The sequence below is a fragment of the Meriones unguiculatus genome, chromosome X (assembly GCF_030254825.1).
Source record: "Meriones unguiculatus strain TT.TT164.6M chromosome X, Bangor_MerUng_6.1, whole genome shotgun sequence".
NCBI lineage: Eukaryota > Metazoa > Chordata > Mammalia > Rodentia > Muridae > Meriones > Meriones unguiculatus.
In genome coordinates, this window is record NC_083369.1 from 89,994,242 (window position 1) to 90,019,484 (window position 25,243).

The following is a 25,243-nucleotide window of genomic DNA, read 5'->3' on the forward strand; positions in this document are numbered from 1 at the left end:
CCTCTCCAGCATGTATTGTCACTTGAGTTTTTGATCTTAGCCATTCTGATGAGTGTAAGGTAAAATCTTAGGGTCATTTTGGGTTTGGTTACTTTTAAAGCCAATATAGAGGCTTTGAATGGCAGCTCCCCATGGCCCATAAAGAACTAACTTGTTCAAAAGAACTCAGACCCACTGCTTCTCAGCATTCTTCCTAGAGAAGTGGTTGGGTTTCCTTACCTGACTGCTCTGTGGCAGATTTTGGGTTGTCTTGTGCAGTTGCTTTTGCAAAAACACCGACAGTGGGCAAACTACTATCCACAAGACCAATAGCTTCATAGCCAATATCAGGACCCAAATCACTCCTATGAAAGCAAAGACAAGAGGACATTTGTCAAAGGACCATAAGGAATGACATGGTAGCACTTTCACTTCATGACACTGCACTTTTATAGCAATCAAATAACTTTGGATTTATAGTAAGAGAAATGCCAAGATTTATTGTCACCAGAACATCTGAGGACAGGCATGAAAAGGCAGGATTATCTCAAACAGCAATTTTTTCCCTGATGAAGCTGCTACACACATCATACCTGTATAAAAAATGATTTAAACTTCCTGAAATTTACTGTTGTTTTTTTATTTTTTTTAAATCTCACACCACATATGGGGTGGGATAGGTTCCCACCTTTTTGTTTGTTTGTTTTGAAGACAAGATCTCACTATGTAGCCCAGTCTGTCCTGGAACAGCCTGGCCTTGAACTCATAGAGATCCATCTTCTTCTGCCTTCTGAGTGCAGAGATCAAAGGCATGAGCCTCCACACTGGGCCCATACCTACTTTTCACACTCTCTGCTTTTCTTTAACTCACATTAAAACTGCCTTTTTGTAGCTTTAAAGTGTGTCCTAGTTGATGAAATTTGAAATTTAATGATTACGGTTTTATTAACTTACAGTACTACCACTTAGTATTCACCCACAGTAATTCCTTCTTCCTTCCTCCCTCCCTCCCTCGCTCCCTCCCTTCCTTCCTTTTCTTGTCTGTCCACGCATAGATACATGCATGTGCTATGGTACACGTGGAGGTCAGAAGACAATTGTGGGAGTAAGTTCTCTTTACCATGTGGATCCCAGAAATTAAATCAAGGTCATCCAGCTTGGCAACAAACAGTTATTTTTACTTGCTGAGCCACCTCACTATGACGCCCTTTATTACATATATCTTTCTTACTATGTCAGGCACTTCACAGACCATTCAAGGGACAGACATATCATTATGGTTTGGGTTATAATCTAAGATACTGCTTCTGCTGGTACATATTTTATTTTCTTTGTTACAATAGATTATTAAATTCATATCTTCAGGGAAGAATTAAATGACAAATCCTTAGAATCAGTACCTAGGCCCTAACTGATAAAACTGATAACTGAATAGTTATAAACTCATTTTTCCTATGTTGTATGTGTTGACCTAGAAATGTGTTACTTTTTGGCTGTTCACACATACAACTGTGTGTGACTGTCCTAAAAAGTAATTTCGTTAGCTCTAAATATCTCTAACAACAAGTCAGTCTTCTGAAACCTTGAAGCTTTGATTTCTATACCCCACATTGCCATTTTTCAGAGGACTGGACATTGGACCCAGGACTCTGTCCATGCAAACCAACTCTACCACTAAATTGTTCCTGTTGCTTTAAAATCTGAGACAGAATCCTACTAGATTGTTCCAGCCTAGCCTCAAACTTCAGGTCCTCCTGCCTTAGCTCCTTATTTAGTAGGTGGGATTATATTTAGGCATAGTAGCAGCTAACTTTACCTTTCAATTCAAATCAATCAAGATTCAAATGGAGTAAACACGGTCAGCCCTAAGTACTTGAGAATGTTCACTATTAATTACTACTAATCAATTAATCAATAAATTACCCTTCCTCTTTCCCTTTTTACTTTTAGGGACAGGATGTTTTTTGTTTATTTGCTTTTTTTTTTTTTTTTTTTGCTTTTGTTTTCTTATGTGTATGGGTGTTTTGCCTGTACGTCATTGTGTATCACATGCATACCTATTGCCCATGGAAGTCAAAAGAGAGTGTTGGATCCCAGGGCACTCTAACTTTTTAAAATCCAAACAACTGTGTTATGTGCCTGTCAATGGCTGATTTTTTAAATTACTGAAATAGGATCTTATTATATAGGCCCAGATAGCCTGACACTTGCTATTTATTTATTATTATTATTAATTTATTATTATTTATTATTTGTTTGTTTGTTTGTTTGTTTGTCAGGGTGGCTTTGAACTCACAGAAATCTGCCTGCCTGTTTCCCAAATGTAGAGATTAAAGGCATATGCCACCATCCCCAGCAATTTGCTGATCTTAAAGGTTACATATGAGCGGGCTCTGTTTTTCCAAGTATGTTGGGACCATTAGGGTTACTAGCAAAAGAATAATTAAAATACACTTCTGCCTATTCTTAAGGCAGTGGTTTGTACCAAACTACTACAGCTCAAACTCTTTCCCAGAAACACTGGTACAATTTCTGGCCATTTAATGCATGTCAAACAGGATATTTTTATTCAATGGCTCTTAGAAGCAGAAGGTATGGACACGAGGTAAAACTTGTTTTCTTATGTAGAAAGGTAAATGGACTACAAAGAAACCAAATAAAAATCTTTCTATTTTGAACTCATTAATATGAGCTCTAACCAGTTGTCACCAAGATACAGAACTATTACCAGAACATTGACTGATGCCAGTATGGCTTAGCAGCTCCAGTCATATTTTCTCCAGCCAGTCTTCCACTCACAACAGCGTGATCATGATGTTCTACTCGCCTTCGACCCAACTTTATATCATAGAAGCATGCAGCATCTCCTGCCTTTGGAAACAAAATATATTATGGAAACAATGTATTTTTAAAAACCATGTTGAGGCAGAATATAAACTTTGGGCCCGAAGGGACCCTGAAATGTTCCATCTATAAGCTAGAATCATTCCTAAACAAGTGAGATTCAGTTTTTAAAGAAAATGTTCTGTACTTTCACAAACTATCCTAAATCTTTTTTTCATGTATGCCTCTTTCTACCCATTTTGTTCCAGCAGACAGGCTACTTAACAATGGAGTACTGAGAAATATTCTTTTCATTATTTCAGAGACAGGGTCTCTCTATGTAGCCCAGACAAGCCTCAAACTAATGATTCTCCTTTCTCAACCTCCCTAGTGCCAAGATCGTAAGCCTTCACCACTATACTCATTTCTCTGTGTGGAAACCAGTTTTTAGATGTGACTGCCTGTTATCTGGAAATCTTTTCTAAGATAAGGGTTTGGGTTTTTTCACATTCAGTAGTCAGTCAATAAGTGGATACGGATTATTTATTATGTACAAAAGCTTGTTTCTTGTATATAGGCTGGTGAGATAAAAGCGGCATGAGCCTTTCATGGAGAGTGTAGAACTCAGTACAAGAAAGATACAGCCTTGTTCTTAACTATAAGGCACTGTAAACAAGTACTGTGCCCTAGAAGAAGTATAGATTCAACAAGCTAAGTATTTCAGAGAACCCTCAGCTAGGGGTTAACAGGGCCAGCTTCATGCAGGATGTGGTATTTGAGCTCTCCAACTCTTGTTCATTTTTTTTGTAGCTATTCAGAATACCCAAAAGCAACCTAAAAATCCAATAAGTGAAAAACAGCAAAGTAAACTATGAAATCTATTTAATGGGATACTATGTAATCATTAAACTGTTTACAGAGTCTAAAGCAACAAGAAAAATATTTATTTTTATAATGTTAAATGAAAAATAGCAAACTACAAATGTTTATATATAGTAGGCTCACCACAACCACATAAAACGAAGGGGGGAAAAACCCTTATGTTCAAGAAAACAAAGGGAAGGAAATAAACTAAAACATTTCTGGTTGCTACAGGTGACTGACCCCTTTTCTACTTCTTGTCTGTGTTTTCTACATTGAATACATAGTACAGTAGGCAAAAAAGAACAAAAAAAAATCCCAGACTTTAGAGGAAGAAAATATCCCTTCACATGGCCTTAGTTATTGAATCCATGACCAAACAATACATTGCAATCTAGCAATGGGGAAGTTACTTCATATTTCCAAAATATGAAAGTCTTGGTTTTGTCATAACAGGTTTTAAAAATAGCTGAAAATAGTACTCAAGGAAAATAAAAAAAAGGATGACTTTCCTTTCCAGGAAACTGCTTCATCCTCCATTCTCTGGACTTTGAGCTATGGGAAAAGGAGATATGTCTGAGAGCTGTGATCATTCCCACCAACTACAAAACTCTAAGACTTTTGTCCCTATAGCCATATACATCATTCTTCTCCCTATGCTATAGTTTTCAGGTGGGGCCATGTGTTCTTCTAATACAAGCACTTCACAAGTTTCTAGTGTTTCTTCTTGGCCATCAAACACTTTGACTCTATTTAGTTACACTAGTAATGAACTCGGTTTGCTTGCTTGCTTACCTATCTTCCTTCCTTTTGAGATTATATCTTATTCTGAAGCCCAGGCTGTCCTTGAACTTATGGTGGTCCTCCTGCCTATGCCCCCAAAGTGCTGAGTTTACAGGAGTGAGTCACCATGTCTACTGAGTTTTAGCACATAGCCAGACTCACCTACTGGCTGGGAGCCATGAGCCATACTAGGTTATGCTGTAGCACTTACCACCCAGACGTTAGAACGTGCTTGTAGCTCTGCATTTACCCGGAAGCCACCAAAATCTGAATCTATTTCTAATCCACCAGTCTTGGCCAACTCAACATTGGGCTCCAGGCCCACAGCTGCCACTATATGATCAGTTTCCACCTGAAAGGAAAAAAAAAATAATTCATTTGATTACCAGTTTTCACTGATGCTTATTCACATCACAACTTTATAATCACATCATTAAGAATTAGACTTTCAAAAAGTCAATGTCCTCAGGAGCCCAATAACTCAGGCTTTTTCTATCAAGGGGATGGGGTGTAGCTCAGTGGTAGAATGCTTGTGCAACATGCATGAGGACCTGGGTTCAACTCCCAACAGTGTCCAAAACAAAGAAATATGAAAAATAAAGAAAACAGTATTAGAGATCTAAAAATAGTCATGAGTTAACTTATCCCCAGTAAACATTTTAAGTTCTACTTTTATAAGAACCACCCCATTCCAAGCTCCATCCATATTCCATATCACCTGAACAGAAATTGGTTACCCTAGCAAGGACTAAAGACTAACACAGTCAGGAAGAGGCTAAGGGAAAGCAGTTTACAGGAGTCCACTCTAGTTCTCATCATTCTATTTTGATGGAGGGATGGTTAATTCAGAGAATTGGGAGATGTTAATGGTGCTGCTAAGAAAAGAAATGAGTGATGTCAAGTAAAGGAATGAGAATAAGGAAACGGGAAGAAAGGGCTAGAAGGCCTTCCGGCATTGTCTCCTCCTCCTTACCTTCCTTCCATCTTTCAGCTTAATGAGTAACTTGCCACCACTGACTCCAACTGATTGCACAATTGCATTGGGCATCACTTTCACTCCCTCTGTAAAGAAAAAATGAGAGCCAAGGCTGAACCCACAAGTCTGGGACCTCTGTGAAGAATAAGGAAGCTGGCTGGAATCCTCCTGTGTAGTAAAATCAGTCATTGTCAGATGCAGGCAGCCTTGAGGAACTACAAGAACCTATACACACAATCCATTTTTATCATGCCTGGGAGTGTGGTGCCTCATATTCTTAATGCTTGTGACCTTGTCTGACTGAGGAATATTGAAACATTTCCTCTGCCAGGTCTCAGAAATAATTTCAAGGGAGTTCCTGAAAAAGCTATCTTTGCCTTTAGTTACTATCAAAAGAAAAAGTAGTTATGGACATAGTATCTCTACCTTGCTTGACCTTTTCCATGGTCCAGTTGCTGAGGTATTCAGGAAGGATCTTCCCCATATTTCCGCTCTCAGGGAACAGTTGAATCACTTCTACGCCTGAGGCTTGAGCTGGGAAAAAGAAGGGGAACTAGTTATAGAAGAAGGCAAAAGTCAATCCCAGGAAGACAGGAGGGGAGGTAAAGAAGAATTAGTCAATCCTGACTAAATGCTGAGCAAAGCTGCCAAACAGGCCACAGCTCTTGCCTGTGGGGAACATGGGAAGAGGATATTGATTGCTGAGTTTATTCAAAGGCAAAGTTAGCAGGTGTCAGAACTTCTGTTCCTGCATTAAGCTACCACCTGTGAATTTAGTTCACATCCACCCCGTGGTCACCAGAGGCTTACATTAGAGCTTTTCAAGCTCTGAATAGGAAGTACCCCCCCCCGAAAAGATATCCTTTGTTTAGAATGTGCACCAAAGCATATGCATTCACATAATCACACCCCCACCAAACAAACAAATAAATATAATTTAAGACAGAAACACAGTGGCCATGAAACATTCAAACCAGAACCCACAGACTTGTTTAGCTGGGAAACATCATAATTCTGAAGGAAGCATTTGGTTTTATTACAATTCCAACAATTCAGTTCTCTAGTTTTTATGGCCCTTTTCATCTTACTAACCCACTTCTTTAAATATTTGACTTCTAAAGAATCTTGGAAGGGAAGGTACAAGAAAGGGAAAAAAAAATCCCTGCTGTTAAGTTATTTAGGTCACAAATTTCTGGTCACTGAGGGACTGTCCTTACTGTTTTTGTTTTTTTGTCAACTTGACGAAAGCAGGAGTTAACTGGGAAGAAGAACATCAATTGAGAAAACGCCTTCATCAAATTGTGGGTAGGGCATTTTTTAAATTAACGATTGATGTGAGTGGGACCGGCACACTGTGGACTGTACCAACTTTGGAGAGGTGGTCCTGAGTTCTGTAAGAAAGCAGGCAGAACAAGCCATGAGGAGCAAGCAAGTAAGCAGCACCCCTCCATGGCCTCTGTATGGAGTTCCTGCTTGACTTCCCTCAGTAATACACTGATGTGGAAGTATAAGCCAAGTGAATCCTTTCCTCCCCAAGTCGGTTTAGTCCTGATCTTAGTAGTTAGCTTGTTTCTTTTTTTTTATTAGTTTTTTTAAAAAAACAATTTAATTCTGTTTTAAGATTTATTTATTATTTATATAGCAGTCTGTCTGCATGTACACCTGTGTACCAGAAGAGGGCAGCAGATCTCCCTAGATGGTTATGAGCCACTGTGTGGTTGCTGGGAATTGAACTCAGGACCTTTGGGAGAACAGCCAGTGTTCTTAACCTCTGAGCCATCTCTCTAGCCCTTTTTTGATTCTTTGAGACAGGGTTTCTCTATGTAACCTTGGAAACATTGGCCTCAAACTCACAAGAGATCCCCTGCCTCTACTTCTTAAATGCTGGGATTAAAAAGGTGTGTGTCACCACCTCCCAGCTAGTACTTAGCTTTTTATTCTATTAACTTCCTTTTTTTTGGGGGGGGGAATGAGGTGGGAGGTAGTTTTACTTTGCAGCCCCAGGCTAGCCTTAAACTCATTATGCATGCCACTCTAAAATCTAACTCAAAATCTTCCTGCTTCTGTCTCCTGAGTGCTGGGAATTATAAGCATGTGCCAACATGCCTGGACTCCTTTTATAAACACTGATCAAACTCCTTGAACTCCTCCTGGAAAATATGTTTCTAGAATTTCTGACAGTTTACCAAGATGTGTGAAATATGAGTAGAGAAAGAAAACCGAGGACAGTTCTCAGTACTCACACTTTCTGCCAAGAGCACAGGCCAGTTCACTCCCAAGGAAGCCTCCACCAATAATTGTAATTGACTTGACTTCCCGGGAGATCTTCTCCAAGGCTCTAAAATCTCCAATCTACAGGAATATACCAGTTTAGCCCACTGAATTTCCCAAAGAGCACAAGATAATAAACCAAGAAAATATTTTCCTCTAAATCTTCTTTAACAGACATTTGTGCATAACACCTTGTGCAAAGTGGCTCAATTATAGCCTCTATATTATTAATGTGAATATATTTTTACATTTTAACATTCATTCAAACAAAAGTGGTTATCAACTGATATATCAGTTTTTTCTCCCCAGTCCAAGGTGAATATGTGGCAGTATTGAGAGACATTATGGCTGTCAGGACAAGATGCTCCTGGCCTCTAGTGGAGAAGTCAGTGATGCTGCCAACATCCTACAAAGCAAAAGACAGCCTCCAACACAAAGAACTATTCAGCACAAAAATCAATGATTTAAAAACCAGAATAAACTTCATCCACTATCCCTAATTATGGCTAGAAAATATCAGCAAGGTAGAGTTTGAAGAAGCAATCTCCTTTCCTTTGTCCTTGCAAACTCAATCTTTTGCACCAAAGTCTTCACAAAGCACTTGTAATGAAAATGCCAGGAGACCACAAGGAGTTCTGGTGGATTAAATACATCGAGAGAAAACAACTGTAGAAGGGCAGTCAGAACTATAGAAAGCAATAAAAACCAACATAGCTTTCTGCTAGAATCATAGAACCCTTGAGTGAAGTATTGGAGGCGCAGGGAGAAGTGAGTTGCTCAAAGCTAGATAACAAGTCTGGAGAAGAGCTATAAATGGAACTTGGATCTCCCAATTGGAGGGAGTACTTGGGGGCCACAAAAATGTGTTACTTCTTCAAAACAGCACAAAGAAAACATGGAAGTAATTACTTTTCTGAAAAGTGTTGTTCTACTTTTCACCTCTGCTCCAGCCCTATCGATGGCAGACAGACTTCTTGGAGTGCCTCCTGGAAATAAAAGGAAAGTCCTTTAGCCCAACAAGCAGGATCTAGACCAAATAACCCTTAGAGGTAGGAGCTCTCTCTACTTTGACTGTGGCTATGTTTGGTGTCACAGTACTGGTGGTGGTGGTAATAGTGGCTGTGGCTGCTGCTGCGGCTAAGACTACCATGGAGTGACTAGCAGATAAGATGGCTTGCTTTATAGCAGGCTTCTTGTCAATTTCCTTTAAGAAGTAGATCTGAGTCTCATTTTAGGGACCTTGCTTCAATGATTAGTCATGCCAGAAAGATTTACTTCCTTTTTCCATGATGTGTGTTTGTCTCTCTCTGTCAGTTTGTCTCTCTCTGTCAGATAGGCTCAGATCAGGCTCACCTGAAACTCACTTAGGTAATAGCCATTTCTTCTAATAAATTTTATTATAACAATTGCAAATAAATGAAAAGATTACATACTTAAATTAACCAGACACCTACATCAGAGATTCTGGGTATCAGTTTTCCTAAGGATAAGTTGCAATCTTTTCAAGAGAAGGGTGGACTCTAAAGCTTGAATGAGCTACCACAGTAGAGAAGATAACCACCTCCAGAAATACTCACCCGTTGCAATCAAGCATTTTTCAAAGGTTATCTGAGAACCATCATTAAGTTTCACCATGTTGTCTCTTACATCCAGCTGTACTACCTGGTATAGTCACATGTACACATACAAAAGGTAGAGATGAGTAAGTTATGAAAAACTATCGTGATACAATATTCACTGTTTTAAAGTGTACAATTTTTTAGTCTATTCACCACTAGTTCCAGAACATTTCATGACCATAAAAAGCCTTTGAACCTATGATGTCACATCAATGAGAAGGATTAATTTTTTACCAAAAAGTATCCTTAAAAAATTGTTTCTAAATACTTATTGGGACCACAGTTTTGGGGACCCAGTTTCTTCGAGCAACAAACATTAGCATCAGTTGGATCCCCAAACTTCCATTCTGATTTATAGAAATGGACAATGGAGAAAGTCTTTTCTGTCTTGTCATTTATAATCCTTATTTCTTTGCTAACAACTCTGCTACACTCCCAACATCTCTGTAGAGTCTTTCTACGACTTCTAGTCTTCACTGAAACTCAGTTATCCCTATGTGATGTTGCACTCAGAGACAGTTCATTTGTCCATACCCCATATCAAAAGGCCAGGAAGAGGTAGGTGTTCGCCTCTTCCATAGTTCCTGAGTGGTTGTTGCTGATGTTTCTAGAGTCTTATGCCTCCATCCTCCTATTTACATTCCTTTAAACCACTGTTAGTAAACTACTTTCTGCTGTTACACCTTATCTCTAAGAAACTTGGAATTTGGCTCCTATTTCCCTCTGTGCCACATCCAGACACTTTTTATCTACTAAACTGTTACTTGCACTTCAAATATCTTACCATAATTTTCTCCCAGGCTCATTGTTTTTCATTTGTTTGTGATAGGGTCTCACTATGTAGCCTGGCTGTCTGTCCTAGAACTTCCTATATAGACTAGGCTTGCCTCAAACTCAAAGATCCACCTGCTTCTGCCTCTTTAGCACTGGGATTAAAGCACAAACCACTATGCACATACATAGCTTAGCTTCACTGCCTTCTTAATTCTCATTCTTATTAACTCATTTTTTGTTCTGTTTGTTTGCTGCAGTATGGAGAATGTGCCTAGGGCTCTGTTTATGCTAGGCAAGCACGGTACTATGAAGCCACATCCTTTGGCCCAGCCACACTGTCTTCTGTGCTTTCTCCAATTTTCTGATTATTTGGTTGGAAGTTCCAATCCAAATAATTTGGGCCAATGGCACATCATCCAAATGGCTCTCCTGTCAATACTCTTCTCTTTACTAGGGTTAAGAGCTTGAGCTTTGGCATCTGAAAGATTAGTTTCCAGTATCTGCTCCATTCCTTACTAGCTGTGAGAACATCCCATCAAGAAATACCTGTTAAACATCTATGATACAGCCGAGAGCGTGGTGACACATGTCTGTAATCCTAGCATTCAGGGATAAAAAGGCAGGCAGATTGCTTTGAGTTCGGGGCCAGCCTGGTCTAGAAAGTGAGTCCAGGACTGCCAAGGCTACAATAGAGAAACAATATCTCAAAACAAAACAAAAAAAAAAATCCCCCAAAACTATGATGCTTTAGGGGGCAGTTCTAAGTGCAGGAGACACACTGATGAGAAAGAAATATCTTCTCTGCCTTCAGAGTATATTAGACAAAAACTTAACAAACACTGATAATAAGGAATGACAAATATGATAGACATAGGGCAGTGCAGGTGGCACTAGAAACATGGGGTAGGGACATTTGAGTCAGGGTGAGTTGGATAAAGCTTACTAGGGCAACAGCATAGATAAATAAGTAGCTTCTTTAGCCTCCTTTGATTTGTCCTTAGTCAGCTCTCTCTTCAACATAACCTGACCACTCAACATCTAGATTGTTCTTTCAGATAAGCATCTCCCCCACCCCATAACCACCTTAGATCCTGTCTTATTGTGAAAACAAGTGAGGTCATTAGATGTGTCTGTAACACAGCATGATTACAGTGGTAGGAGACAAAGACAGGTTTGCTAGCCAATCTAACTGAATTAGTGAGTTCCAAGTTCAGTGAGAGACCCCATCTCAAAAAATAAGGTGGGTTATGAAGACACTCAGTGTCAGTACCTGGACTCCACATGTGCACACACATGAAATGTTACCTGCATATAACCATGAGTGTGCACACACATATGTATGCTTAAAAACTGATCAGACCTTTGCTCACTTCCTTTTTTCCAGCTGTGGAATAGGGGACCTTTCTATTCTTGTGTGTCTAGTCATTCTTTTCTCCTTCAAAATCTTTACCTGACAACTGTCCGTTCATTCCTCTGCTCTCTCCTGAGATCTTAGACCTTAGTTCATTATGTCCAGTAATATCAATCTTTGATTCTGCATCCTCTTCACACTTTAATCCAGTTTCCATTTCTGCTCATTTAAACTTTTAATTTGGGATTTTCAAAAACAAAACACTCACATATAAACCATTCATTTCATTTTTTTTTTTTTTTTACTTTTACTGCACTCATGATTAAACCCAGATTCTTATGCAAGCCATGTAAGCTCTCTCTACCACTAAGCTATACCTCTAGCCCTTAAGTGTTTTTGGAGATGGGGGTCACACTCTTGCCCAGATTGGTCTGCAACTGACTATACTGTATCCCAGTTTGGCTTCAAAATTGTGGCAGTATTCCTGACTCAGTTTCCAAAATACTAGAAATAAAGGTGTGACCTACCATGCCCAAATTTCACTTAAATTTTGATGTGTGTGTTGTGTATGTTTTTTTCATGTCTGTATAGGTACATGTGCTCATGTATGTAGAAGACAAAGGACAATCTTGGGTATTGTTCCTCAAGTCCTGTGCCTATCCACCTTTTATGAGACAAGGTCTCATATAGGAGGTCTACAACTCACCAAAGAGGCTAGGGTGGCTGGTCAGCAAGCCCTAGGGATCTGGATCCACCTGTCTCTGTCTTCCTGGCACTGGAATTACAAATGTGCTTCACCACACCTGGATTTGTTTTACATGGGTTCTGTGTATTGAATTCAGGTCCTCAAGCACTTTAATGACTGAACTACTTCTCTAGCCCAATTAAATTTACTGAAGGAATAGTGTAGGGGCTAGGGAGATGGACCAGTGAATAAAGCACTTGGCATGCCAACATGAGGAACAGAGTTTAGAGCCCCAATATCCACATAAAAACTATGTCACTGTAGCCACCTACTTGTAATCCCAGTGCTGGCAAGGTGGAGACAGGATCTCCAAGTGAGCCAGCGGGCAGACTGGTAGGACCAGTAAGCCCTATGTTCAACAAGAGATCCTAGCTCAGTAAATAGGGTAGAGAGAGGTTCCCTACATCAATCTCTAACCTCTACATGCATGTGTGCACACACAATGTGAACATGCATATCCACATGGGAAAAAAAAAAAGGGCATTTAACATTGAAATGTTCTTTCCTTACCAAATTTCTTGGCAATAGTAAAACTGTGGGTCTTGTTCTGCTTCTTGCTCCTTTCCTAGATTTCCTTGTACTTCTCTGTAAGTTCTTTTCTGGTGTTTTTGTTGTTGTTTGAGACAGGGTCTTATTACATAGCCTTAGCTGGCCTGGAACTCTCCAGGCAAACCAGGCTGGTCTTAAACTTGCAGACATCTGCCTCCTAGGTGCTGCAATTAAAAGCATGCACCATCATGCCTGGTGTCCAAAACAGATTTTTATCTTTCCCTTTAAACCAGATCTTTCTTTTAAAATGTTTTTCTCAAGGCAGGGGTTACTCATATCTACTCTGACACACAATCCAGAAATTTCTCTTCACTCTCTCCTTTAAACAATCTTTATCTCCATCCTTAAACAATCTTTAAGCCTTAGGGATGTTTGCCTCCTAAGCATTCCTCAAGCAAGTACTACACAACAAATAATCCATTATTAGGAACTTGGGCTCTGGTCAGAATTTCTGGGTTCCAACTCTATAGTCAGATAAGCTAGGGTTCATAATCTGTCTCTCGTTTATTAGTTGCATAAGTTTAGGAAAGTTTTTTTTTAATTTCTTTATTAAAAATTCATCTATGAAATGGAATTTATACAACTTCATAAGATTACTATAAGGACAAAAGAACTGCTTGTTTTCCTTGTTCTAACTGTGCTTTTCTGTACGGTTGGGCACTTGTTTATGCTGTTAGTTCTTCCTCACATGTCATTCTCCTGAATGTTCTCTGCTCTTATGCAGTCTACACGTCTTTATTGTTTAATATTTTATGCAGTAGAGTTAGGGAGATGTCTCAGCAGGTAAGGGCACTTGCTGCATGAACATGAGGATATGAGCTACAGTTCTTGCATTCACGTTAAAAAAAAAAAGCCAGACATAGCAGCATGTCTATCTGTAAACACGGTATATTGAGGTTAGGCAATGAAAGGAGAATAACTATAGCTTACTGGCCACCAGCCTAGCTTTCAGGTTCAGTAAGAGACCCTGTTCAAAAGGAATATATTAGGTAGAACACTACAGCATGACACCTGACACCCTCCTTACACTACATCCACATATACCATACTCAGACCAAGAAATAAACAATTTTGCTCTTGCAAAGATCCTGGGTTCAATTCCCAGAATCCATATGATGGTCCATAACCATTTGTAAGTCTACTTCCAGGGTATCCAACATCCCTTTTCTGACTTTTGAGGGCATCAGGTACATACATGGTGCACAAACATATATACATGTGAATACTCATAGACATAAAAGAAAAACAAATAAATCTAAAAAGAATATTTTAATAAGATTTTAGGTCTGTAAGATTTCTTCTTCCTCCAGGAAGCTTTCCTTACATTCATTAATACACTACATACTCTTTCCCCTAGTAACTTCCAACATTTCTAAGCTATGATTATCTGTCTGTGCTCCTGTTTGGTTTTGTTTTCCCTTAGGGCTCCTGTGCTCCACAGTGGGGACATTTAACATAATAATGCCTAACTATCAGCTTAGCCAAATTCTATGGCTCAAAAGCCAATCCTTCCATTTGTGTTCTTCATCCCCTTATTTTCAGCCTTACTTATTCAGAGAACACCATCCCCTCTATTGATACACTGACATTAGTTTACCAATATAGTCTACTCTTTCTCATTAATAAAAATAAAGCACAACACCGCAAACCCTCCTAAGACCCGACATGCATACTCCAATAACTGTTCTCCTTACTCAGGCAACCACCTTGATAAATTTTGACAGTATTTTCCATACTGTGCTATGACTGAAGTGTTGTATTATGCTCAAAAATTGGCCTAATCTCTTTTCATCAATCATTGCAGAGAAAGACAAAGTAAGTCCAGGACAGCCAAGGCTACACAAAGAAACCCTGTGTTGAAAACAAAAACAAAAAGTAAGAAATTGCAGAGAAAGGTAAAACAAAACAATAGGAAGGAGGAAAAATGTAGAAGCACAAACAAAAGTGGCAATAGCTTTTAGGATTCTAGTATCTGACAATGGGACTTCCCTGGCAAACCTTAGCTGGCTTCATACTCTAGGCTTTGCTGTGGGCTTTCCCTAGGCAGACACACGAAACTGTATTAATCTTAAAATGCTTTGGCTCTTTGATGAACTCTTTGATGGGAGGAGGAAACATGGATTGTAATGGAAAAAGCACAGCACTATACTTGCTGGTTGGTAACTACATAGAGCCCAACAAAGAAAGCAGCCTATGAGTATAAAAGTAACTTTTATTTGCCTGGTTCAATTGTTGTCTGGGAGGCTTATTGCCTCCTTCTCCTAAGCTAGGCCTCGTCCTGGAAGCTTCTAGCCTCCACACAATCCAACCTAGGCCTATAATGTTTTCAGCCTGAAACTTACTGCTTAGTAAACTTAATAAACTTTCTTGTTCTTTCTGAGCTCTTGCTGGCTGGTTCAGTGCAGCTATTCTGGCTCAAACGTCTCTCCCAGCTGACTTGTTCAATCTGGCTTTTTTCTCTGAATTGCTCTGCTTGGCCTCAAACCAACTCCAGTAATCTGCTCTAATCTCCTGGCTCCTTCTCATTCTTTGACTCCTCTTTTCACCTGAGTTTTTTTTCTCTCTCTCTCTCTCTCTCTGCAACCTGTCTCTCTATTACTGTCCCAGGAAGACTGCCTCCTCCCTCTCTCTCATTCTCTGTGTTGCTCCCTTAATTAGCTTTCCTCTCTGTTCTCGTGAGAGTTGGGCATATCCTATTCTTTTCTGCCACTCAATTAGACATCACTTTCTTTTTTCTTTCTTATTTTTTTTTTGAGACAGGGTTTCTCTGTGTAGCCTTGGCTTTCCTGGACTCACTTTCTAGACCAGGCTGGCCTTGAACTCACAGCAATCTGCCTGCCTCTGCCTCCCTGAGAGCTGGGATCACAGGTGTGCTCCACCTCGCCCAGCTAGACATCACATTCAAACATATGTGCTTCCTTCTACAAACTAACTTCACCTTCATTGTTTGGGATTAAAGGTATATACCACCACACCTTGAACCTAAGCGTTTCTTTACCTGAAACTTGATCTATACCAGGCTGGCCTTGAACTCAGATACCTTCTTGCCTCTTTCTCCTGGATTAAAGGCATATACAACCTGATCACAAAGACCTAGAAGGTCTTTGGATGTGATCTCTTGCCAGAGCAGCCAAGTACTGAATTTAAATTCCTCTACATATGAGCTCACCTTTTTCCCAGTGAGAACAGCTACACCACCATTCTCAACATGAGGCAGGTCCTGAGCAGAGACATAGAAAGAAGGTGGCTGGAAATATATGCTGCATGGGAAAGAGAAGAATATCATAAGTATCTGGAACTGCAATTTTTGGAGACATTTGAGTTAGGACTACTTAAAAGAAGATATTATTGTATCTGGTAGCTAGAAAGGATGTATACAATACAAGACAGCTCTTACTTCCAATAAGAATTATGTTGCCTCAGATATCAATCAGTGCTGTAGAAGACAGAAACTAAGCTTCAGATATAGAACCATTTCAAAATAAGAACAAGGACATTTCAAGGAGCTGGTATTCACATAGCAATCCACATTAATTTTTCAGGATGGTGCTGCTGGTCAATGGAGCAATATCTTGCTCCTAGATGCTTCTGCCTGAAACATTAAGCTGGTGTGTTGCCATGTAGCTAGAGTCTCAACTACTCAGAAAAAAAGAACCAGGAGTATTGCTTGAGCCCACCAGTTTGGCACCAGCCAGGGCAACCAAGTGAGAACTCAAAGTAAAAAAAGAAAAAAGAAAGAAAACAAAAAAAGAAAAGAAAAACTAAATAAATAATTACAATACATTATACAGAGATAACTTAATTGAAAGTAAGTATTCTGCTTGAAAATGGAACATGATAGTAAAGATGAGGGAGGCAAGCATATTTTGGCATTTTTTTTTAAGATTTATTTTATGTGTGTGATATTTTGCCTACATCTATGACTGTGCTTACAAAGATCAGAAAAATGTGTCCAATCCTCTAGAAATGGAGTTACAGATGGCTGCAAAACCAATGGGGGGACTGCTGAAAACTGACCATGGGTCTTCTGCAAACGAAAAAAGTGCTCTAAAATTCTGAGCCATCTCTCTGGCCTAGGTTTGTAAAATGTAGTTCAAATCAAAGAATCATTAATGATAAAAACATTGGAACCCCCCCAAATAGTACTGGAATTGAGAGACCTAAAGTCCTTCAGAAGAAAAAAAGCTCCTGGACCTATAGTTCAGTTTTTTGCTTGCTTGTTTTATACTTAGTCAGACTAGTTTTGAACTCCTGATTGTCTTGCCTCATCCTCTCAAATGCTAGGGTTCAGGCATGCACCATCATGCCCAGCTAGCTCCAAGTGTCTTTTGGGCCAACTTTCTGATAATGAGGCTCTTCATTATAATCTTCCCGGTCTACCTCTAGAATTGTGACTGCTGGTTAGCATGTCAAACAAAATGCCATTAATGGCCTAGGGAGACAGCTCAGTTAAGTCCTGGCTATAGAAGCATAAGCATGAAGTTTTTGCCCCAGAACCCACATAAAAAAGCCAGGCATGGTGGCACGCCTGTAATCCCAAGAGTGCAGAAGCAAGGACAGGAAAACTCCTTGGGGCTTACTTGCTAGCCAGCATAGAGTATTTAGTTGAGTCCCAGACTAGTGAGAGACCCTATCTCAAAATAAATAAAAGGGTAGATGGTAGCTGATGAATGATGCCAAAAGGTGACTTCTGGCTTACACAGAGAGAGAGAGAGACAAATAGACATAGAGAAAGAGAGAAAGAGCAGGAGAGATCATGTATGCATGTGAACACATATACACCCCAAAATAAGTAAAGGTGCCCAAAATCAGTTTCCCTTGCTTTTATGTGACATGCTGAGGTATTTAGAGAGAAATGACAACACCGAATAAGCTAATCTCTAGCAGAGAAATTAAACCTTGAAATAGGAGCCCTAATACTTCACAGTCTAGCATTAAACTGCTGACTATTGGTATTTTGGAGAACAGAAGCTAGAATGCCCTTTGTAGTCTGTTGCCAGACCAAGTATGCACAATAGCAGACTCCCACATACAGCCTTCCTATTCATCATCCATGGTCAGTAACAAAATCGTAGCCAGCTCCCCATGCTCAGCTGAAAATGCCAGTCAGGCCCATTTTAAATAAGTGAACACACCTTCTCTCTTTTCCATTCCACTGTCTGAATTGCAGTGTCTTTGTGACATTTGGATCATCTGAAAACCACAATTCTTTTGAAAGAGGAGGCCGCATGTAGGGCAGCTCAGGGTCTTCAGATACAATCAGGACCTTTAGACACATAAATGATACTTATCAGAGAGTAATTAAAGTGGCAAATGTCAAAGTATTCACTCTGGATAAGTGCTATACCCTCTACATCAAACAAAACAACATGCACCTTACCCTGGCCCCAGGATCTCGAGCCCGGATGGATCTGGCTGCAGCAAAAGCAGCAGTACCTCCACCAATCAGCAGGAAAGGGACATGACTTGGTACCCTGATTTGAGGAGCTGACTCTCCCTCTGTAGCTGCAAGCAACAGAAAAGACAGGGTAAGTCTTCTTAACTTGGGATTACTCCTGGTCACTATTTCAAAAAGTTACCTTGCATTTGTTTCAATCCTTTACATAAAATAAGACTAGCACACTTACACTAATCTAAAACTTATTGAGATTAAGATATAACTTACTAGTAGGAAGTTTTCCTATCATGTCCAAGATCCGTGGGTTTGATAGCCAGAACAAAAACAACAAAAAGACAGAAGGGAGGAGGAAAAAACAAACAAACACAATCTTCATCACATTCTGGTGGGAAGGCAAAAAGCAAGTATTCCTTTCATTTTATCAGTGGGAAAAAATTTTAAGGAGATGAACGAGCTGATCAATGTTTTTCATAGAGACTACCTTAAATATTAGTATTTTCTGTATTCCCTCCCCCCCCCTTTTTAAGATAGGGTCTGACTCTGTAGCCCAGGCTGGCCTCAGTTTCCCATATGTTAGGATTACAGATAAACAACACCACACCTGGCTAGTTATTTCTCAAATATATTAGAAAACATATATTTAAAGGCCTCTGCCATTCTTATTATTTTTTTTACTGACTACCAGGGAAATATGTAGTTCTGTTGCACCTTTTGTTAGCAATAAAGGGGGAACACTTAGGAGGACAACTGGGGATTATTATACAATGTTCATGAAAAAGGCATTAATGAGAAAAGCAATACAGACTGCCTAACCAAAGTTACAGGGCTTATTAAAAGATTATTTTTTTTTAATCCAAGTCAATCAAATGGGAGTAAAGGTTAGAGCTTTGTGCTACAGGAAAACAAACATATCTATAACAATGCAAAACTCCAGAGTCAAGGGGATGAACGTGGCTGAAAAGGTTTAGTCATTGGAAAAATGGCTTTCCTATCTTTTATAGTAGTTTTTCTCACCAAGCTTGCCTTTTAAAAATCCTATATAAAGAAAGGCAGACATCCACAATAATTATTTTTACTCTCAAGCCTAAAAGGCCAACCAAATACTTTAGCAAATTGCTCCCTGTTGTGGGGTAAAACCATCCAGTCTTGAAGCTTAAAATCTCACACTGTTACATTTGAACAGGATAGTAGCAAATCATAGCACCTCAACCTTAATCACTTTTCCTTATTTAATATCAAATCATACAGATGAGACATAGGGGAATGCTTACCAGAGGCAATAGTCCTTCTCTGTTTCTCTTCTGCTGTCAGTCCTAAGCTCAACATTCTTTCATTATATCTTTTTTGGTCTTCTTTTATAGTCTTGTAGGCCTGTAGGCCCAAACATGGAGAAAGTTTATTTCACAATATAGGTAACTCATACCATAAGTTAGTATTTCAATTAAATGAAAAGATTTTGTCTACATTGAAGTTAGTTTCTCTATGCCAAAACTACTGAGGGTAAATTTTACTTTGCCAGTACTAGGGATGGAACCCAGAGCTTCATACATGCTAATCAAGCACTCTACCACTGAGCTGTATCCCCAGCCCAAATGTCTTTTCTCGTGAAATAAAACTATTCAGCATGCACATATTTGGTGAGGAAAGAATACTTGAAGTAGATCAAAATATATGTTTCAGATTTTCTGAGACTCTCAATAAGAAACTCTCTTGATATTGAACTCAGAAAGTAGAAGTAAAGACAAGGAAACACAATTCTAATAAGTATAGAAATGGCTTAAGTACAGAAAGAGGTTTTGGACTATGCTGGGTGTTAATTGTAAATTCAATCTACATGAGCCTAGGTAGAAACTGGGAAACACATCTTCCTGGTAGATGTTTCAGAGTTTTCCAGATATTGAGATATATGGTTAGATGTGTCCTATTAAAAATGTAACTCATCTTTTCAGTAACAGTTTTTACTTTTCCTAAACTAAGGGGGTAGGATTCTCACTTAGAAACACTACAAATAATTAAGAGTCAAATGCCATTTTCACTAAACAGCTGTTTTATTTCAAATATACTCTTTCCCCTACACTTTCAAATTGAGGAAGATATCGATATCTTAGTACAATTAGTTTCTGTAGTTTATCTTTATAAAAGTGGCTCTTAACTTATTTTAGTTTCTTTTTTATTAAACTTATTTCAGTTTCTTTTTTATTAAATTTTTATTTTTATTTCATAATTTATTCATTATATATCCTGACTAAAGCCCTCTCCCTCAACTCCCAGTCCCATCCTCTTTCTCTCCCCCCACTCCCCACATCCCCTTGTCTGCTGAACGGGGGCGATCTCTTTCTCTGCCATCTGCCCATAGCTAGTGAAGGCTCATCAGGACTGCCTGGATCCTCTTCCTCAGTGGCCTGGCAAGACTGCATTGCCAGGGGCAAGTGATCAAAAAGCAGGCAATAGAGTTGATGACAGAGGCAGCACCTGTTCCTCTTACTTGGAGACCCACATGGAGACTGAGCTGTCAATCAGCCACATCTGAGCAAGAGGTTCTAAGTCTTGCTTAGACTTCATGGTCCTTGGTTGGTGCATCCATCTCTGCAGGACCTCCTGGGCTCAGATTTTTTAGCTTTGTTGGTCTCCTTGTGGGACTCCTGTCCCCTCCATGTCCTTCTATCCCCAAACCCCTCTTCTTCCATAAGACTCCCTGAGCTCTGCCCAAAGTTTGACATAAGTCTCAGCATCTGCTTCCATCCATCCCTTGTTGGGTGGAGACTTTCAGCGGACCCTCTATAGTAGACTCCCATTCCGTTTCCTCTCTTCCACCGTTTCTGGTGTCTATTCTTTTTGCTATTCTGAATGAGATTTAAGCATTCTCCCTAGGGTCCTCCTTAGTGTTTAGCTTCTTTAGGTCTGTAGATTTTAATTGAGATGTTGGAGATGACCCATGGCTTTATGCGTATCAGGCCACTGAGCTATATTCCCTAGTCCTAATTAGTATCTTTCATAAAAGTTAACAGTTGTGGTACCATATTTAATCCCAGCTCATGGGTGGCAGAGGCATGCAGAATTTTGTGAGGTTGAGGTCAGTCTGTGAGTTCTAGGCCAGTGAGGCTATATAGTGATATCTTGATCTCAAAATAATAATAATAATAATAATTTTAAAATGGGGCCAGGTGGTGGTAGCACACACCTGTAATCCCAACTTGGGAAGCAGAGGCAAGCAGATCTGAGTTTTGAGGGTAGCCTGGTCTACATAGCGAGTTCCAGGACAGCAAAGGCTATACAAACCCCGTCTCAAAACACCAATAGATAGACAGACAGACAGACAGATAATGGGTTGTGCTTGGCAGCATATGCCCTTTTAATTCCAGCATTTGGCAAGGAAAGACAGGCTGGTCTCTATGAGTTTGAGGCCAGCCAGAGATGATGATGACTTTTTTTTTTTTTTGAGACAGGGTTTCTCTATGCAGTCCCGACTGTCCTGGGACTCAGAGATTCTCCTGCCTCTACCTCCCAATAAAGGTGTGTGCCACCACAGCCAAGCAAGATTAAATAATTGATTAAAAATAAGAAGTGGTAGGCAAGAATAACTATTTTTTCTTCTTTTAGATAGTTTTTTTAGCCTTTCATGAACTTCTGATTCATCTGTCTACACCCCTCACATCCTGGGATACAGGCATGCATCACTATGTCTGTCTGACTGATGCACTTTTGGAGACCAAACCTAGGACTTCTTATGTGATAGGCAAGCACTCTACTGAGGCCAAGGATGTCTTCTAATCACAACTTTTTGTTCTTTGTATCTCAAGTGGTCAACAAGATAACAATTTAAGTGATCATATCTCAAATGAAATCTCAGAGTAATTGTAGAAATAAACACAATTAGAATAGGTATCATAAAATACATTTTAGGAATATTCCTATGAGATTGGGGATGTGGCTCAGTAGTAGAATGCTTGGCCCAAGACCCTGGTTTTGATCCCTCATATAACACAAAAAATAAAGGAAAAAGGCTTTCTATGACCACTTTGCAGAGAAGCCTATTAGGTGACATGCTACAAATGGAGAACCTAAACCCTGAGAGGTGAACACAGAAGTTTAATTTTTTTTTGATACAGGGTTTCTCTGTGTATCAAGCTCTGGCTGTACTGGACTTGCTTTGTAGACCAGGCTGGCCTAGAACTCAGAGACCCTCCTGGCTCTGCCTCCCAAGTGCTAAGATTAAAGGTGTGCACCACCCTGCCTGGCTTCAGATTAATCTCATTAATAGGAGTAAACAAGAAATAAACTGGAGCTATGCTCATATTGAAAGGGTCATCCAGAAATGGTCTAAGATGTCCTATACACCCTGATGTTTTCACACATGGAAAGAGTGCAGCAGAAAAGGTTTAATGGGGAAAGAGCTAAATTAAGGTTAAATGTGGTACAGATGAGCTTTTAAGTTCAATGTTCTAAAATGAAATTAATTTATATACACATTAAGTAACAAATTATACTCCTCTGAGTTTCTGTATTCGTAGTTTACACAAATTTCCAATTGGGGGGCAAATACATGTTAGGTTAAAAAACACGACAAATTTATGAAAAATATTAGTGGAGACAACCTTTCTAAACAAATATGTAGTGTTTCTTCAACTTAAAAGGAATTTGAAAAGAAAGAGGTCATTTTCTGAGGCAAATGGTTCTATCTCTTGAATAATGTTGAAGGGCCCAAATATTCAACATCGTTAATTATTCTTTTTAAGATTTATTTATTCTATTATGTATACAATGTTCTGCCTGCATGTACACCTGAACGCCAGAAGAGGGCACCAGATCTCATTATAGATGATTGTGAGCCAACCATGTGGTTGCTGGGAATTGAACTCAGGACCTTTGGAAGAGCAGTACCCTTAACCTCTGAGCCATCTCTCCAGCCTCCATCATTAATTACTCTAAAGACTACTTTGAGCTGGTTCACTGAAAACTAGTTAAAGACTGAGAATAAAGGTAGTAGAGGTAGTAGAGGAAGTCACTGGCAAAAAACCTCATCTGGGTGCTAATCAGAAGTTCATGTTTGTATCAAGCAACAGATGCTACTATTAAGGTCAATGTTTATTAAACTAGTTGTAACCCATTAGCAGGCTATGAGATCTAATTGTAGGTTAGGATCATCATTAGTAATTCGTACAGGGAAAACATGGGAGATCGATAGCTTATGTCCTACCAAGTAAGACTATCATCACTGGTTAAAACTTACTACATTTTATGTATTTGTAGCCTTATAGGTTACAAGGTAAACTGCATTTTTGTTTTGTTTTGTTTTTTGAGACAGGGTTTCTCTGTGTACCCTTGGCTGTGCTGGACTCACTTTGTAGACCATCCTGGCCTTGAACTCACAGAGATCCACTTGCATCTGTCTCTCTGAGTGCTGGGATTATAGGCGTGTGCCACTGAGCCTGGCTGCATTTTTTTTTAATAATTTGTTTTTATTTCGTGTGCATTAGTGTTTTGCCTGCATAGGGGTGTCAGATAAAGATAATTTTGAGCTGTCATATGGGTGCTGAGAATTGAATCCAGGTCCTCTAAAAGAGCAGCTAGTGCTCTTAACCACTGAGTGAGCTCTTTAGCACCCTAACCTGCATTTCTTACTGTACAACTTGAAAAAGTGTTTTTTTAAAGCCAATGGGGCAAAGAGGGCTAGGTAGATAAAGAACCATTAATATAGAAATTACTGAAAGAGTGACTGCAGTCAAGTTAGAAACATTTCTTCATATGAAAGAAGTTGTGGAAGGGATACTGTTAAAGACTGAATTCCTTAATTCTTATGTTGAAGCCCTAACTGCCAAAATGACCGTATCCAGAGACAGGATTCATGACAAGTTGGATAGTTTTTAGAAAAAAAAAAGGGGGGGGGGGCGGGAGGTACTAGCACTACTTAATTTACTTTCAACACTGCTCTGCTCCCATGTGAGGACATAGTCATGTATGTTAGCCATACGCATGCCATGAAGAAAACCTTCACCAGAAACTTGAGCTTCTCTAACTTTCCAGCATTCAGAACTGAGAAAATAAATGTCTATAGTTAACACCATTTCGTCGTGTTTGGTTACAACAGTCTGAGAAACAAATACAAGCACTAGAGTATTTTATTGCATTTGCTTGTGTGTTTATATGTGTGCGCTCACATGTGAGTGCTACAGTGTATACTTGGAGGCCAGAGGACAACTTACTGCCCATTGTGTAGATTCTGGGGCTCAAACTCAGGTGTCAGGTTTGGTAATAAGCGCCCTTATCCACTGAGCTATATCATCAGCCCTGAACCTTCAGTAATAGAAATCTCACCAAATCTAGACACTGACTTTAAGTTTCTCTTATGACTAATATCAATTTCAGAGAAAAAAAATATAACTTGATAGCAAGTTTCCAACTATTTAAAAACATGAAACACAAGTATACAGATTAGCTTGATAAATGTAGACAAAAGCTTATCATTTAACCTAGAACATTTATAATAGGTTTATTGCAACCAGTGTTGGATAAACACAGAGGGCTACAAAGCATTTAACTGAAAGACTTGGGAGAAATTTGAGCTTCATAGATATGTCTAACACGGGGAGAAAGCAACAGTGGCCAGCCCATCCTGTGGCCTGGCGTCAAGAGTATCTGCATGCCTAACTCTGTAGGGCCATCCAACTCTGGTCAGCAACACAAACCAGAGGTTCAACAGATTTCAATCATTATTAACATATCTAATGCAAACACCTTTAAAATTATTTTTAAATAAATGGGATACAAGTGATGAGAAAAACTGAAAAACATGAAATGGAAAAGGCTCAGGGGGTAATAACTGAATCATCAATGAGAGGTGTTCAAGAAAGCACCATACATGAATGCTTCAGCCACTCATTTGACCAAATTAGAGATAACAAAAGGGACACTTGCCAAATGAATTTAGTTTGATGTAGACTGTAGGTGGTTTGGGAAAAAGACTCCAGTCTCTACAGCTTTGGAGGCCTCCTTATAAGCATTCAATAAAATGCCTTTTCACAGTAAAAGCTGAGTTGATTGCTTCCCACAAAACAGAAAGATTACATTTTACCTAAAATGATTCAAAGTAGTGCTCAAGTTGCCTTTATTTGCT

At 39.3% G+C, this 25,243-nt stretch overlaps 1 protein-coding gene across 4 annotated transcripts in view; it reads right to left on the minus strand.

Annotated features, from left to right (window-relative positions):
* The window catches only part of Aifm1 (apoptosis inducing factor mitochondria associated 1), a 38,672-nt gene that overhangs the window by 3,766 nt on the left and 9,663 nt on the right, over positions 1-25,243 (minus strand). For 2 of the 4 annotated variants that reach the window (XM_021626517.2, XM_060375278.1), the window contains exons 3-15: positions 19,401-19,500; positions 18,397-18,411; positions 18,112-18,236; positions 17,867-17,997; positions 15,901-15,991; positions 9,271-9,355; positions 8,603-8,679; positions 7,666-7,774; positions 5,849-5,956; positions 5,420-5,508; positions 4,658-4,798; positions 2,708-2,850; positions 220-344 (exon numbers count right to left, since the gene is read on the minus strand). In XM_021626517.2, coding sequence (XP_021482192.2) covers positions 220-344; positions 2,708-2,850; positions 4,658-4,798; positions 5,420-5,508; positions 5,849-5,956; positions 7,666-7,774; positions 8,603-8,679; positions 9,271-9,355; positions 15,901-15,991; positions 17,867-17,997; positions 18,112-18,236; positions 18,397-18,411; positions 19,401-19,500 — 1,339 coding nt within the window. The remainder of the gene's footprint in view (positions 1-219; positions 345-2,707; positions 2,851-4,657; positions 4,799-5,419; positions 5,509-5,848; positions 5,957-7,665; positions 7,775-8,602; positions 8,680-9,270; positions 9,356-15,900; positions 15,992-17,866; positions 17,998-18,111; positions 18,237-18,396; positions 18,412-19,400; positions 19,501-25,243) is intronic. The other 2 variants (XM_060375279.1, XM_021626516.2) reach the window with 1 other exon arrangement.